At 43.3% G+C, this 15563-nt stretch overlaps 1 protein-coding gene across 1 annotated transcript in view; it reads left to right on the forward strand.

The window, feature by feature from the left end:
* Window positions 1-15563, forward strand: part of plppr4a (phospholipid phosphatase related 4a) — a 70938-nt gene that overhangs the window by 35773 nt on the left and 19602 nt on the right. The window contains exons 3-4 of the mRNA XM_078561819.1: window positions 6499-6628; window positions 9697-9892. Coding sequence (XP_078417945.1) covers window positions 6499-6628; window positions 9697-9892 — 326 coding nt within the window. The remainder of the gene's footprint in view (window positions 1-6498; window positions 6629-9696; window positions 9893-15563) is intronic.

The raw sequence follows: 15563 nt of genomic DNA on the forward strand, positions 1-15563 counted from the left end.
TTTCTTCTTAATGTTTTGATTAGAATCTTTGAAATATTCAGTTTCCCTTGGCACTTCTCCTTTGTCAGCCTATGTTCACAAACCTTGTGCAGTAATGGTAGTGTTTTAATTAGCAGTCAGTAATTATTTTGGATGTGTTTTTGACTTACTCCTTCTTACAGTATTATCAGCGGTATGGTTATTATAGAGGCAGTGCCTGTTTTTATGCCATCCATAATTGTTCCTGCTGAAAAAATCTGATTTGTTTTAGTCTCTGCATTGTGTCATGCCTCATACATTGTCACTAACAGCTCTTTAAATTTGACTTGCACGTAGTTTTCCTCTCTTGCAACCTCTAGATCCTTTTAACTCAACAATTGAGGTTTTGAGTAATTATTTGAATTATTTTATGCCACAGAATGGGGGTGCCCTATGGGCTCAGTATATTGGGCAGAATTTAATGCTCTGCTGAATGGCAAGTTTGGTGGCAGAGTGCATTTAATCAGGCGGAAGTTTGGCATTAGGGACCCCACCACTTTCCTGCCTACACCCCGATTAAATCCTTGGCGGGAAGGCCCGTGAACAGCCTTCCTGCCCTGCCGCCAACTGAGGCCCTTAAGTGGCCATGGCGCTTGCCATGCGAGGAACACGACAATTAACCCTTTTGGGTTGCTGCCAACCACACTCCTCCGCAGCCCCCACTATGCAACCCACCCTCCTGTCATCAACCACCTGTGGCCTGGGATCCAGCAATAATACTAGGCACAGGTGAGTGATGTAACAGCAGCAGTCATCGCTTCCTCTGATTGGCCGGCACATCTTGGCGGGCTTGCAGCTCTTGGCAGGTGGGATTACTGCCCCCAGGGTCCTTAATCTAGGGGAAGGTCTGCCCCTGCCCAGTTAAGTGCCTAAGTGGTACTTAATGCGATGGGTTATCCCTAAAAGAAACGAAGCAGGACAAGACCCCCATCGCCTTCCTTAAATCCAGTCTATTAGATGGGATTTGAACGAGTTCTTAACCATTTAGAACTGACTTAAAGATACCGCAACTATCTTGATTTTGGCCCTAACAGCTATTGATTTGCTAAATCACACCCTCTCCACCATTATTACTTTATCTCACCCAAAATCATTCCCCTGGTATACCTTGCATCTCTATCTTTCAGGTGAGATTTTAAACTGAGACCCTGTCTGCTCCCTCAGGTGGATGTAAAAGATTCCAGGTACTATTTCAAAAAAGAGTACTGGAGTTATCCCCGGCACCCTGACTAATATTTATCCCTCAATTAACATCACAAAAATAGATTATCTGGTCATTATTATAATGCCGTTTGTGGGAGCTTGCTGTGTGCAGATTGGCTGCTGCATTTCCTATGAGTAACTACACTTCAAAAAGTGTTCTTCATTGATTGTGTAAATTCAGGTCTCTTTTTCCTGCTCCCCTAAGTCCAAGGGACTCAGACATGATTGTCTTTGATGAACAACTGGTTTAATAATTCCTCTCCAGATCTGAGCAGACCACTTGAAGCATTATCAGGCAATGCTGTCTATTGCTAAAAATGCTCACTAATTAAAAAAATTCATGAGTGCAAAGGTAATTCCCACCTTCTTTTCTATACAATAAAACATCTTCTTAAACTACCCTCCCTTGCCTCCTTGATCTTCACCTCCTACAGTGAGAGGTGTTCATGGACTTTGTTGTCACAAAGCTTGAGACCATCTGTTCAGCCGTATTTTCCACTTTCCTTCCTTTCCCTAATCCATCTGGACAAACTTCCCTAAAAAATCCGCACTGCCCTAGCCCTAATTGTGTCTCTCTCTAGATTCCTCCTATCTCCTGAATGCTCGCTCTGATCTTGTCCATGACAACCACATCCTGCTCCCTCGATCCTATTCCAACCAAACTGTTGACCACGCAACTTCCTTTACTGGTCTCAATATTAGCTGATATTGCTAATGGTTCCCCCTTTCCACAAGCCCCCTTTCTCCTTCAATTCCGCTGTCATCACCCATCCCTCAAAAAATCTACCCTTGATCCGTCTGTACCTGCAAACTATTGCCCCATTTCCACTGTCCCTTTTCCCTCTAAGTTCCTTGAATGTGATGTTGCTTCCCAAATCAAAAGGTGCCCACCTTTCCCACAGTTCCATGTTCAATCCGTCCAGATTTCTTGGACCGAGTATTGAAATGGCTTTTGTTAAAGTCACAAATGACATTCTTTGTGACTGCGGCCATGATACACTATATCTTCTCATCCTTCTTGATCTTTCTGCAGCTTTCAACATAGTTGACCATATCTTCCTCCAATGCTTCTCCTGTGTGAGCTAGCTGGAATAAACTGCCCCAGCTTTGTTCAATTCTTATTGGAACCAGAGGATCACCTGCAGTTGCTCCTCTTCCCACTCTTGCTCTGTTACCTCCGGAGGTTCCCAAGTTTCTCTTCTTGACCCCCTTTTGCTTCTCATCTACATGATACCCCGCAGTGGTGTCATCCAAAAATGCATCCGCTTCCATATGTATGGTGCTAACACCCTTACCATGACCTGCTCGGACCCCTCAAAAGTCAGTGGTTTGTCACTGTTTGTCCAACATCCAATATTCAATGAGCAAAGGGAGAAAGGTGTAATTCTGAGGTGGTTTCAAACAAATAGCCACAGGTAGAAGCTTAGTACTAAGTACTAGTACTAAGCCACCTCACTATCCAGTCTCCTAACCTACTTCACTACTCAGTTTCCCAAACAAGATAGAAGAAAGAAAACATGTGCTGTGTATGTAAAGTGCAATAATAAGTGGCTTAGGTAGATTAACTGCTTTTCTATGTCTAGGTGACAGCTCAGTCATACAGCTCATTCAACTTGGATTCAACCATTATAAAATACTGTTACTTTTCATTATGAGGCAAACTTTCTCTGTTCACTTTAGCAAGACCTCCTATTGCAAAAAAAAACTCTCAGTAATATTAAATCGTGACTAAGAGAACCTTGAGGTAAAATCTAGAAGTAAAATGCAACCATTACCACAATATCCCCAAACGTTGAATACAAATAATCGCTTTTAGATGATTTCCATTTGAAGCTTAAAAGGTGTTATTTTACTTGAGTGAAGTTACATAAATGGCCATTGTCCTTGTTAGTATTTAAATTACATGGTGGGTGGAGCCACTCTTTGTAAGTCATAATGCATTATGGAAAAGCAGCCAGTCAATTCTTTACATTAAGGGCATTCAAGCACTTTGATTGTTCCTCAGCTATTTGAGTCTCTTTGTTCTATGTGTTTCGAATGTTGCATTTGCTATCGGCAATACTTAATTTTCTTATAGTGAAAAGCCAATGAATTGATAAGGAGCAACTCATCACAACATTACTCAAGAGTTGAGTCCTGCTATTTAGAACAAAATAAACACTGCATAAGATTGATGCGCTATGATTACTTTAGAGTATGAGGGGAAAATTTGAGTATTATCATGCATATTGCCAAACTTCCGCATTAACTTGATAAAAAATCACATTGGCTGCACTAATCTATGAGCCTCAATTCCCAAGGATACTAAAATCAATCTCATTATTTCAAACAGAAATAAAAACATTGGAAATCTTTTTTATTTTGCAGACTGCTCTTTTAAATTTTTTTTTTCCTAAATCAATCAGTGATGGAACAATTTTCAAAGTTAGATACCAATAACATCAAGCGCTCTCAGCCAATGTACAGCATAGACCCTGACTTAGATCAGCCTTTACCCTTATGCCCAGTTTGTAAAGTTATTTCCTACTGTGCCAATGTGAACTTTTCCATTTGAACATATTTGGCAGCATTATGCCTGCGCTGTGTGAGGTTGCTAAATTGTGCTGAATTCTGAGCTGAGTGTTTGATGCTTTGGATCTGCCAGGAAAAGGAGGGTTTTCATTAGATTTGTTTGGGCTGGATTGAAATCCAGGGTCCATATGTGAGAAAATAGCAATTTTAACCTGGGTTCACATCTAGGGCGGAATCTTGTGCCCTCACTCATGGTGAATTTGGTGGTGGGGGGGCATTTAACCTGGCAGGCAGGGAACCTGCCACATTCCTGCCTCCACCCCGACTAAGTCCGTGGTGAGAAGGCCCATGGAATTGGCCAATTGAGGCCCTTAAGTGGGCAACTAATGCTCACTTAAGGGTCTCATCCCTCCGCTGCAGATTTTCACCCAGCAGCAGATGGGGGGGCTTGCCATGTAGGGAGCACAGCAAGCAAAACGCGGTCTCCCGGGTTGGGTGGATAGGCCCTCGTTCAAAGGCACTCAGTGCCCGATCAAGGGGCCCAACATCAGGAAGGGGTAGTAGGGCTGCTGAAAGCCACCCCTGTAGCCTTACTGCTGTCTTGGTAAGTAAACCTGGTTTTTGTAGTTTAAAGGGCTTACTTCTTTGTAGTTAAAGTTCTGTTGAAGGTTAGAGAGGAGCCAGAATTAAGAACTTTGTCAGTTCAGGGCATTGTCACCCTCCTGGCATCGCTTGGGCATTGAAACAGTGGGCATGGCTGTTTGGACTCCACCTGAGCATCAGAAAGGCTGCAGATTGAAATGGAAGCTGCACCCTCAGAAATCGAAGCCATTGGCGATGAAGAGCAGCAGCTGCACAGGCACAACAGAGCGCTGTAGGAGGCCAGAAGGGAGGGACGAGAAGCATAAAAGAGGAGACGCTACCATGAGCACAGAATTTGTCGGCAGAGGTAGAGAGACCTGTAGATGACTGATAACCAGTGCCACAGGAGACTGTGACTCTCTAGGCAGATGGTCACAGGCCCTCATCAGCGTGGACCTCTGTGGCATCTCACATCGGTGACAGATGCCCTCTTTACCATTGTTGGACAACACATCAGAATCACAACTGCTGGAGCATCATGGGCTCAGGGGACATGGGGTCTGGACCCTGAGTGTTCAGGTGGTGCCCTGAAATACCTTCTGGCAGAGGGCGATATTAATGAAAAAGAGGTGCCCATGCTGCACGATGAGGTGGCCTCCTCTTACCACTGTCTGGGAAGAGGACCTCCCTTTGCCCCCTTATTGGTGCTAGGCCTTTGGCTCCCCAGTGTCATCTTGGGTCCCTGTGATGCAGTGGAAGGCTTTGTCACAAATTCTCTCCCTCAGGATAAACAACAGCCTCAGTGATGGCTGCTGTGGGTGCCTGAAACCCATCTCCATTCCACTAGCTTTAATTGGAAAGTAAAGATGTCTCCATCCTAATTAAGGGCTCATGCCCAGGAAAATCTGAAACTCAGTCAAGTTCCCACAAGAGTCGGGTTTCTGACACAAAAATGGGTCTGATTCCTGAAGTCAACCCCACTCTGGTGGGATGGCCCACAATATTTAACGCTCAGCTGGGTATTAATTGGTTCAGGACAAGATTTCCGCCCCCATCTGGGGAGGAAGCACTGCCTCCGAGAGCTGATGGCCAATCAAGTCTCCAGCTGCTCTGTGTAGTATGCTGGTTAGTCCAGCTTTGGAATGATTGCTGAGTCTTAATACTACACACTGGTCCCAACTACGCCATTGGGAGAGAGGTGGCTACTGCTGGGACTGCACCCAATCCCAAACAGTGATCTTCACAGGAGACAGATGGGCAGTTAAGTGTGGGGGTTGGGTTGGGGGGGTTATGGAGTGCGGGGGTGGTTGTGTGAGGTTTCAGCAGGGCAGGTGAGCAGGCCCTGGTAAGGGGAGTGGGGGCGCCGGGGCTGACAGGTGGGGGAACAGGAATCCTGGGGAAGAGAAGACCATGGCTGTGGGGGCGGGGGGGTCTCCGATGGGCCAAAGGGGCCTGTAAAGGAGGTATCCCCCATTGCCTACCAGCAGTCCGAGCAGTGAGGGCTGCAGGACCTCTCATTTGGTGCTGGTCCGACACAAAAATTGTTGCAGTGGGGGTGGGCAGAGGTCTTTCAGTGACCATTAATTGGGGCCATTTAAGGGTCTCAATTGGCCCATGGGTGGGTGGACCACCCAACATCTCCTCCCCATTCATAAAATTGTGGCGGGGATAGGGACAGGCGGGTAGGTGCTGGCAGTGGTACCCATGGCAGTATGCACAATTTTATGCCCTTGCCTGCCTACCAGGCCAATCCTGGGGGAGCATAAAGTTCTGCCCTGATTTTTTTTTAAATCAATAAATGCTTATATTTAATTTATTTACTGTGACACATAGTATGAAAAAAAAACCATCCTTGTCAGGTACAAAGCATGTTTGAATGGTAAAAACCGAAGAAATTAATTACAGCTAAAATGAATGGTTAACCTTTTAACAATACTGTTTCCTAATAGATGGTGAGTTTTCCCAGTAAGTAGCTAATGTATACAGATAAAGAAAATCCCAGGGAGGACGAGTTTTGGAAATGTTGTTCAGCAAATCTATTTTCCTATGTAATAAGAAGATGACAAAACATTGCTTTGCGAAATTGTGAAGCATGTTTCTAATGATGCCGCAAAGCATTTTCAGTTCTAATATGCAATGCAGTGACATGACTAATAGGCATAACCATCCTTCTTGTCATTGCAGATTATGATAGGTGAAGGCATTCTTTACTGTTGTCTGACTAAAAGAAGAAATGGACTAGGATCTGAGGCCAACATCAACGCTGGTGGCTGTAACTTCAACTCATTCCTCAGACGAGCTGTCAGATTTGTCGGTGGGTTCAAATGCCGGTTATTTATGTTCATATGTCGTTGAATAGAAAAAGTTAGCAATTCAGGAGACCTGACATAGCTACTCGTGGATTTCTATTTACATTTTTGCTGAAATGAAAATGCTTTTAGGCTTCGATACGGTTACCAATTGATGTGATTCAGGAAAGGAGCGCATAATCTTAACTGTAGGAGCAGCGTATCTTTAGCTTTGGCTGACAATTAGATGCACCATGTTTTCAAACCAACACATAGGCATGCAGTTTTGTGTAATTGGGAAGTGAGTGCTATGAATATAGGCTTGAACAAAAATATATTTAAGTATGATTTGATTCACATTTACTTTTCAAAGGCAAAAGCAGTTATGGGCTGGATTTTCCCCCAAAGCGATTTCCAGTGGCTGGCTGGAGGAATGTGTCTGCTGGCTGCCCACGAGGCCCAGTCCGTTTTTGAGGACCGGACGTCATATTAGCCAAGCCAGAGGGCTGTGGCCAGAATCCAAGTGCCTTGGGTGTAACCCACTAGCTAGAGGAAGGTGGGGTCCTGGGGTAGGCAGTCCAATTGACTGAGGGCTGGAGCGGGGAAGCCAGAGCAGCTGTTGGGCTTGTGGGAGTGGTAGGTGCACCCCTGATCCTCCCCACTCCACTAAAATAAAGAAAAACTCACCTTGTGGATTTTCTTCAGCCTAGCTCCCAGTTGACGCTGGCTAGGTTGCTCAAGGCGCACTCTGTGGAAACTATAGTCCAAAAACCGCATTGTTGTCTATTGGCATCTTTTCTTGATTCATCCACTTTTTAAAAAAAAATTGTTAACAGCCTGGCTGCATATCTAAAGGCAGCTTGTCTTGCAAGAGAATAGCACTAACTGCGCAAGTTACCTTTCTGGACATTGAATTCCAATGGACTGTGTGAAAACTGTCACAAATTATAAGTCTTTTGGAGCATCAACTTTACATTTAAATCTGATGGGTATCTGCAGAAGACCCAGGTGTTGTTAATGATACCAACAGCCAGCAAGTGAAAATAACTCTAAATTCTAAATTATGATTACAACAATTACAAAATGAATCAATTTTAATAGCTATTTGAAATATACAGATTTGTGTGTCTCACCCATTTGCTCCTTTTCACAGTGTTTGGTGACCATTTTGAGAACTCTGTGTGAGGGTTTAGGTAGTACTGTTTCAGCACCAAGTGCAGCAAAATTTGGTAGCTATGGAGTTACAGAAAATACTTGATTGTATTGTTAAATAGTCGTTGGGTTTGGAAACATTTTTAAAAAATCAATTCTAGACTTTAGAGCACAATGTGAATATTATTGAAGCTCTTATTGAAAGTACAGGTTTACTCAAATTGAGAAATTCTGCTGAATGTAACAGTAGTGTTTCATTTTTTCTAATTTCTTCTAGGTCTGTTGTTTAAATTTGCATTCCTATTACAAAAGCAAAACAATATGGCCTGGTACATGATTCGTATGTGACATTGCGGTGATTTACATGCAGCACAGTGTTTACAGATTGCTTGCTTAAGTGCCACAAGTCATTTTTTGGAAATTTCTTCCAGTTCAGAGTGCATGATTATAAAAACCATCTGAGTCTCATAGGCAAATTACATTTCAAATTGATCACTGCATAGATATCATAAGGTGAATGTGTACAATCATCTCAACATTAAAGATTAATTAATGTACTAAAGCTGGCAGAATCAACTTTATTCAACCAGACTTATTAGAACAAATCCAATTTAATTCGCTTCTTGCAATTTGTTTTAAAACAAAGGTATTTATGATGTATTTATGGTGTGGAAATTATGTTTTCTTCCCCTTTCAGTGTGTAGAAGGTGAATAGGAATACATTTCATCGTGTATTGCTGAAAACAAAGATATGTTATCAAAGCTTTTCATTTTGCACTCATCAGGATAGCTTGCAAGAAATTACCAACAGTAATGGGGAAACAACAATTTATATTGCACAAGAAGAGAGTGCTGATAGGTTGGCAAGTGGACTCTAATTGGTAGAGACGTTGCCATGGCGAATGCAGCATGGAAAAAAAATTGAACAAAACTGGGCAATTAACTGTTCCATGCTGCATTCTCCATGGCAGCATCTCCACCTATCAGAGTCCACTTGCCAAGCAATTAGCACTCTGTTGTCATGCAGTATAAATTGCTGTTCTCCCATTATAATTGGTAATTTCTTGTGAACTAACCTGATGAGTACAAGATGAAAAGCTTTGATAGCATGTCTCTTTTTTTCAGCAATAGTCAAGTTCTGTACGACCAAGCATTTCATTGCATAGAACTGCTTAGCTTACAGATTCATGCTTCTGCCTCTTTGGGGTAAAAATGCACCTTAGGCAGTAGTGTAATAAGGACAGTATTGGATCGACTGACCATTACACACAACTCCTGATATTGAGTTCCACTGCACTCCCTGGAATTAAACATCAAGTGTTGCTTGGAACAGGCACCACTGCCTGATTGGATTTCTACCTCCTCAACTTTATCTGAAGCAACTTTAAAAGGGAAGATTATCTGCATGCCATCTAACATATAGATCAAGATGTAAATGGGTAAAAGCAAAACCTTTGTTTCTTCTTTGTGTAATTTTTTTTATTATTTGTTCATGGGATGTGGCGTTGCCCATCCCTAATTGCCCCTGAGAAGGTGGTGGTGAGCTGCCTTCTTGAACCGCTGCAGTCCATTGTCTGTTCTGCAATCGTGTTGATATGTAGCACTGCAATTTCAATTATTGCTTTTAATAAGAATCATAGAGACAACTTTTTATTGACCTTATTGCTGGAAGTGTTATTGTTCTGAGAAAATATATTGATGGAAACTATATATTCTACTTAACGCAGTTAATCAACAGGTCCAAAACACTCAAATTCTCTCTGGTATACTGATTGGGCTAATTATGTTCCTTAATGGTACGTGTATTTTCTAGCAGCTTTGATATTTTTGGCATTAATTTGCCACTATTTGGGATTAACGGTCTTGCACCATATGATTCTGAACTAGCAGCTGGAGAAAAATTGTCATGCTAATTATTTTTGATTTCTCTTGAGTGTTTTAGGAGTTCATGTGTTTGGCCTTTGTGCCACCGCTCTCATCACTGACATTATTCAGCTGTCAACTGGGTACCATGCCCCATATTTTCTTACAGTGTGTAAGCCCAATTATACGTCGTTAAATACTTCCTGTGAAGAAAATCCATATGTTGTGGAGGATATCTGCACAGGATCTGATCCTGCTCTCATTAACGCTGGCAGGTTAGACTTTACGTTTCACTTTCTGTATAACAAAGAGCTGCTTGTTTATTCTGTGCTCAGTTTGGGAATGTGTTTAATAAATGCATAACTTCATCACAGCATTTTAGATAATGGTGCAGATGTCCAAGGCAATGTTCACCTTGTGCTTAGTAAAGGCTTAAAGCACTCTCAGATGAATTAATTGCAGGGCCCTTTATTATCTTTAAAAACTGACCTCAATCCTCATCTCAGAACAACGTTTCCATGTAATATGAGAAACTCGCCTTCCATCACTGCTGACGGTTGTAACTTGATTATTCATATTCAAATCGGGATTTATTCTGTTCTGTGGGCACACATGTCCACCAGCAACTACTTAGGAACCTCACTTCATTTTGAACTGCATTGAAACAAGTAGGGTGCATGGGCTTTGAGAGAAGCTGTAAACCCCAATAATCCTGAGATTTGTTTCCCTTCATCTCCACGTCCCATTCCACGAGAACAAATCAATTTCATTTTCATGTCCATCCTGCAAATTATAATAATATATTTTGCACGCTGTGCTGAAAACCATTGTAGTGGCCTTAATATTAGACAGCAACATCAGAAAGGATGATGCCTGGATTAATTAAGATGTATCCCAAGTTATTCACATGACATAAATATTTGATAGTCTGAGGGCTCTTCTTGTCACTGCAGCTAATAAAAACTAAAGTTGGAAATGATTTGGCTTGAATTTTGTCTTTATACATGCAAGGAAATTATACCCAGTTTTTCTAAAAGTTCCTAGCAAACTTTATTTCAACGCTACTTGCAACATTAATCAGAATCAAAGGAAGACTGACAGTTTTGTTGTCTGTGACGTTGCTGGAAACCTTACTGCAAACATTTGACTTGTCGTTCAAATACTAATTATCAAAATTGAAAATAAACACTGACATACTGCTTGTCTGTTATGATTAAATCTGAAGCCTGGGAGTTGAGTAATGTGCACAATTACACACAACTAAATGAAGTGATTTATGATTTTATTGCAGCAGCATTCTTTCATTTATAAATCTTAAATGTGAAACTTTATAATTGTTAGCATGCAGCCAACCTTCTTCAGTCATCGTATATAAATAACTACTCCTGCAAATTATGATAAGGATTAAATTATAATTGCATTACCAGAGAGATTTACTGTCTGTACTGATAAAGCTTTGTTTCTGTGCATCTCTGTTCACTGGGTCCAGAGAGCTTTGGCTCCCTTAAATTGTTCCTTATGCAGGTCAAGGCTTCTGCTTTGCTACAGATCACTATCGGCAGCTTACGCTGAGCAAGTCAATGACAGTGCTTGGTCTGCCTCTTGCCAAAGGCCAATCTCACTGCAGTGGCGTAGTGGTGTTGTCATTGGACTAGTATTCCAGAGACCCAGGGTAATGCTGACTGGGGTTTGAATGGTGAAATTTGAATTCAATAAAGATCTGGAATTAAAAGTCTAATAATGACCCTGAAACCATTGTTGAGTGTTGAAAAAACCCATCTGGTTCACTAATGCCCTTTAGGGAAGGAAATCAGCCATTCTTACCTGGTCTGGCCCACTTGTGACTCCAGACACACAGCAATGGGGTTGACTCTCAAGTGCCCTCTGAAATGGCCTAGCCAGCCTCTCAGTTGTATCAAATCACTAAAAAATCTCAAAGGAATGAAACCAGACAGACCACCCAGCATCGATCTAGGCACCAAAAATGACAATGGCATGTCCTGTCCCACCAACAGGACAGACCCAGCAGAGGTGGTGGCACAATGGTGTACAATTGGAAGGGAGTTGCCCTGGGAGTCCTCAACATCGACTCTGGACCCCATGAAGTCTCATGGCACTAGGGCAAGGAAACCTCCTGCTGATTACCACTTACCACCCACCCACAGCTTATGAATCAGTACTCCTCCATGTTGAACACCGCTTGGAAGAAGCACTGAGGGTGACAGGGGACATCATTGTCCATCACCAAGAGTGGCTTGGCACTACTGACTGATCTGATCGAGTCCTAAAGGACATAGCTAAGGGAACCAACAAGAGGGAAAAACATACTTGACCTCATCCTCACCAACCCGCCTGCCACAGATGCATTTGTTCATGACAGCATCAGTAGGAGTGACCACCGCACAGTCCTTGTGGAGACAAAGTCCTATCTCCATATTGAGAATACCCTCCATCATGTTATGTGGCACTACCACCATGCTAAATGGGATAGATTTTGAACAGATCCGGCAGCTCAAGACTGGGTAATCACGAGGTGCTGTGGGCCATCAGCAGCAGCAGAATTGTACTCAACCACAATCTGTAACCTCATGGCCTGGCATGTACCACACTCTACCATTACCACCAGGCCAGGGGATCATCCCTGATTCAATGAAGAGTGCAGGAGGGCACGCTAGGAGCAGCACCAGGCATACCTAAAAATGGGGTGTCAGCCTGGTGAAGCTATAACACAAGACTACTTGCGTGCCAAACAGCATAAGCAGCAAGTGATAGACAGAGCTTAGCGATTCCACAACCGACGGATCAGATCTAAGCTCTGCAGTCCTGCCACATCCAGCCGTGAATGGTGGTGGACAATTAAACAATTCATTGGAGGAGGAGATTCCACAATTATCCCCATCCTCAATGATGGAGGAGCCCAACACATCAGTGCAAAAGATAAGGCTGAAGCATTTGCTACAACTTTCAGCTGGAAATGCCGAGTGGATGAACCATCTCAGCTTCCTCCAGAGGTCCCCAGCATCACAAATGCCAGTCTTCAGCCAATTCGATTCACTCTATGTGATATCAAGAACCAGCTGAAGGCACTGGATACTGCAAAGGCTATGGGCCATGACAATATTCCGGCAATTGTACTGAAGACTTGTGCTCCAGAACTTGCTGCGCCCCTAGCCAAGCTGTTCCAGTACAGCTACAGGACTGGCATCTACCCGGCTATGTGGAAAATTGCCCAGGTATGTCCTGTACACAAAAAGCAGGACAAATCCAACCAAGCGAATTACCAGTCTACTCTTGATCATCAGTAAAGTGATGGAAGGGTCATCAACAATGCTATCAAGCAGCACTTGCTTAGCAATAACCTGCTCACTGACACTCAGTTTGGGTTCTGCCAGGGCCACTCAGCTCCTGACTTCAGTACAGTCTTGGTTGAAACATGGATAAAAGAGCTGAACTCCAGAGGTGAGATGAGAGTGACTGCCCTTGACATCAAGGCCACATTTGACCAAGTGTGGCATCAAGGAGCCCTAGCAAAACTGGAGTCAATTGGAATGAGGGGGAAAACTCTCTGCTGGTTGGAGTCATGCCTAGCACAAAAGAAGTTGGTTGTGGTTGTTGGAGGGCAATTATCTCAGCTCCAAGACATCACCTCAGGAGTTTCTCAGGGTAGTGCCCTAGGCCCAACCATTTTAGCTGCTTCATCAATGACCTTCCTTCCATCATAAGGTCACAAGTGGGGATGTTTGCTGATGATTGCATAATGTTCAGCACCATTCGCAGCTCCTCAGATACTGAAGCAGTCCATGTCCAAATGCAGCAAGACCTGGACACCATCCAGGCTTGGGCTGACAAGTAGCAAGTACCATTTGTGCCACACAAGTGCCAGGCAATGACCATCTCCAACAAGAGAGAATCTAACCATTGCCCCTTGACATTCAATGGCATTACCATTGCTAAATTCCCCAATATCAGCACCGTGGGGGTTACCATTGACCAGAAACTGAACTGGACTAGCCATATAAATACTTAGGCTACAAGAGCGGATCAGAGGCTAGGAACCGTGCAGCGAGTAACTCACCTCCTAACTCCCTGATGCCTGTCCACAATCCACAAGGCACAAGTCAGGAGCATGATGAAATACTCTCCCCTTGCCTGGATGAGTACAGCTCCAACAATACTCAAGAAGTTTGACACCACCCAGGACAAAGCAGTCCGCTTGATTGGCACCCCATCCACAAGCATTCACTCCCTCCACCACTGATACACAGTGGCAGCAGTGTGTATCATCTACAAGATTCACTGCAGAAACACACGCCAACGCTCCTTAGACAGCATCTTCCAAACCGACAACCACTACCACCTAGAAGGACAAGTGCAGCAGATAGATGGGGCCACCACCTGGAAGTTCCCTCCAAGTCACTCACCATCCTGACCTGGAAATATACTACCATTCCTTCACTGTCACGGGGTCAAAATCTTGGAACTCCCTAACAGCACTGTGGGTGTACATACACCACATGGACTGCAGCAGTTCAAGAAGGCAGCTCAGCACCACCTTCTCAAGGGCAACTAGGGTTGGGCAGTAAATGCTGACCTAGCCAGCAAAGCCCACATCCCTTGAATGAATTTTTTAAAAAATCACTCCCACTGCTAGGTGTATCTGTGTATGTGCTGACATATATTCAGCGGACCCAGAAATGCATTAGAATATTAAAGCACCTGAGCCACAGGGAAAACATTGCTTGATTGACAGCTCTGGCTTTCTGATCCCTTCTGTCAAATTCACAATGTTTATTTATACAAGATAAAAAGATTTCAAGTGCTTGCAGTTTCAGCTGTTTGAACTTTAAAGGGTCTGGGTGGTTGATATTTTCATTGGGCTGTAGTAAAATATATTTTTATGAATTACTTGTTTACACATCCTACTGTCCAATAGGGTTCATTGCTTCGATACAGTGTATAGTGGGTGAATGAGCATGGAAGTGCCAAAGCTTTGCATAGAGGTTCTCTGGGTGGGCATACCTTTGCATAGGGAACATGAGGAGGACCTTTTGAGCTTACCTCTTGAAAGGTTCTCTCATGCAGATTATGGTTCACGACACCTCTGAGCCAACTCTTCAAAATTCTGGCCCGACTCCATGAAAATTGCAGAGGAGTAGGAGGTACCTATCTCTGCAATGGAGCCAGCCAAGTCAGAAGGGTAGGCCATGGGATTTTGACCCGAACCAGCCCGTACCCTTTAAAGAAACTTCTGATAATCGGAAAACCCCAGGAATGGGGTCAGGAACCTTGGAATTGAGACCCGCCTGCCGTTTTTAAAGTAATCCCGACTTGGCAAAAATCCGGGCCATTGTATCTTTGCCAGCTCTTGTGTGTCTTTGAGCTATCCAATTAATCCATCACCCCTGTTCTTTACCCAGAACCCACGAATTTTCCCCTTGAATTATTTATCCAACACTATTTTGAGAGTCGCTTTTGATTCTGCTTCCACCATTACAGTGCCTTCCAGATTACACCATTACAAAAGAGTAGAACCTTTTTCCTCATGTCACCTCTGGTTCTTTTGTCAATTATCTTATATATGTGCCCTCTGGTTACCAACCCTCCTGCCACTGGAAACAGTTTCTACTTAACTTACATTGTCAAAATTCTTCACCTCTATCAAACTCCTTTTAACCTCCTCTGCTGTAAGGAGAACAGCTCTAGCTTCTTTCATCTCTCCATGTAACTGAAGTCCCTCATTCTGGGCACCATTCAGTAAGCCTGTTCTGTACCATCTCTAACATATTTCAAAAGCGTGGTATCCAGAATTGGACACAATTCTCCACCTGGAGCCTAATTGTGTTTAATAAAGGTTTAGCATAACTTCTTTGTTTTAGTACTCTCTCTCTTGATTTACAAAGCCAAGGATTGTGTGTGTGTGTGTGCTCGTGTTTGTGTGTGTGTGTG

This window comes from Cetorhinus maximus, chromosome 17 (assembly GCF_964194155.1).
Source record: "Cetorhinus maximus chromosome 17, sCetMax3.hap1.1, whole genome shotgun sequence".
Taxonomy (NCBI): domain Eukaryota; kingdom Metazoa; phylum Chordata; class Chondrichthyes; order Lamniformes; family Cetorhinidae; genus Cetorhinus; species Cetorhinus maximus.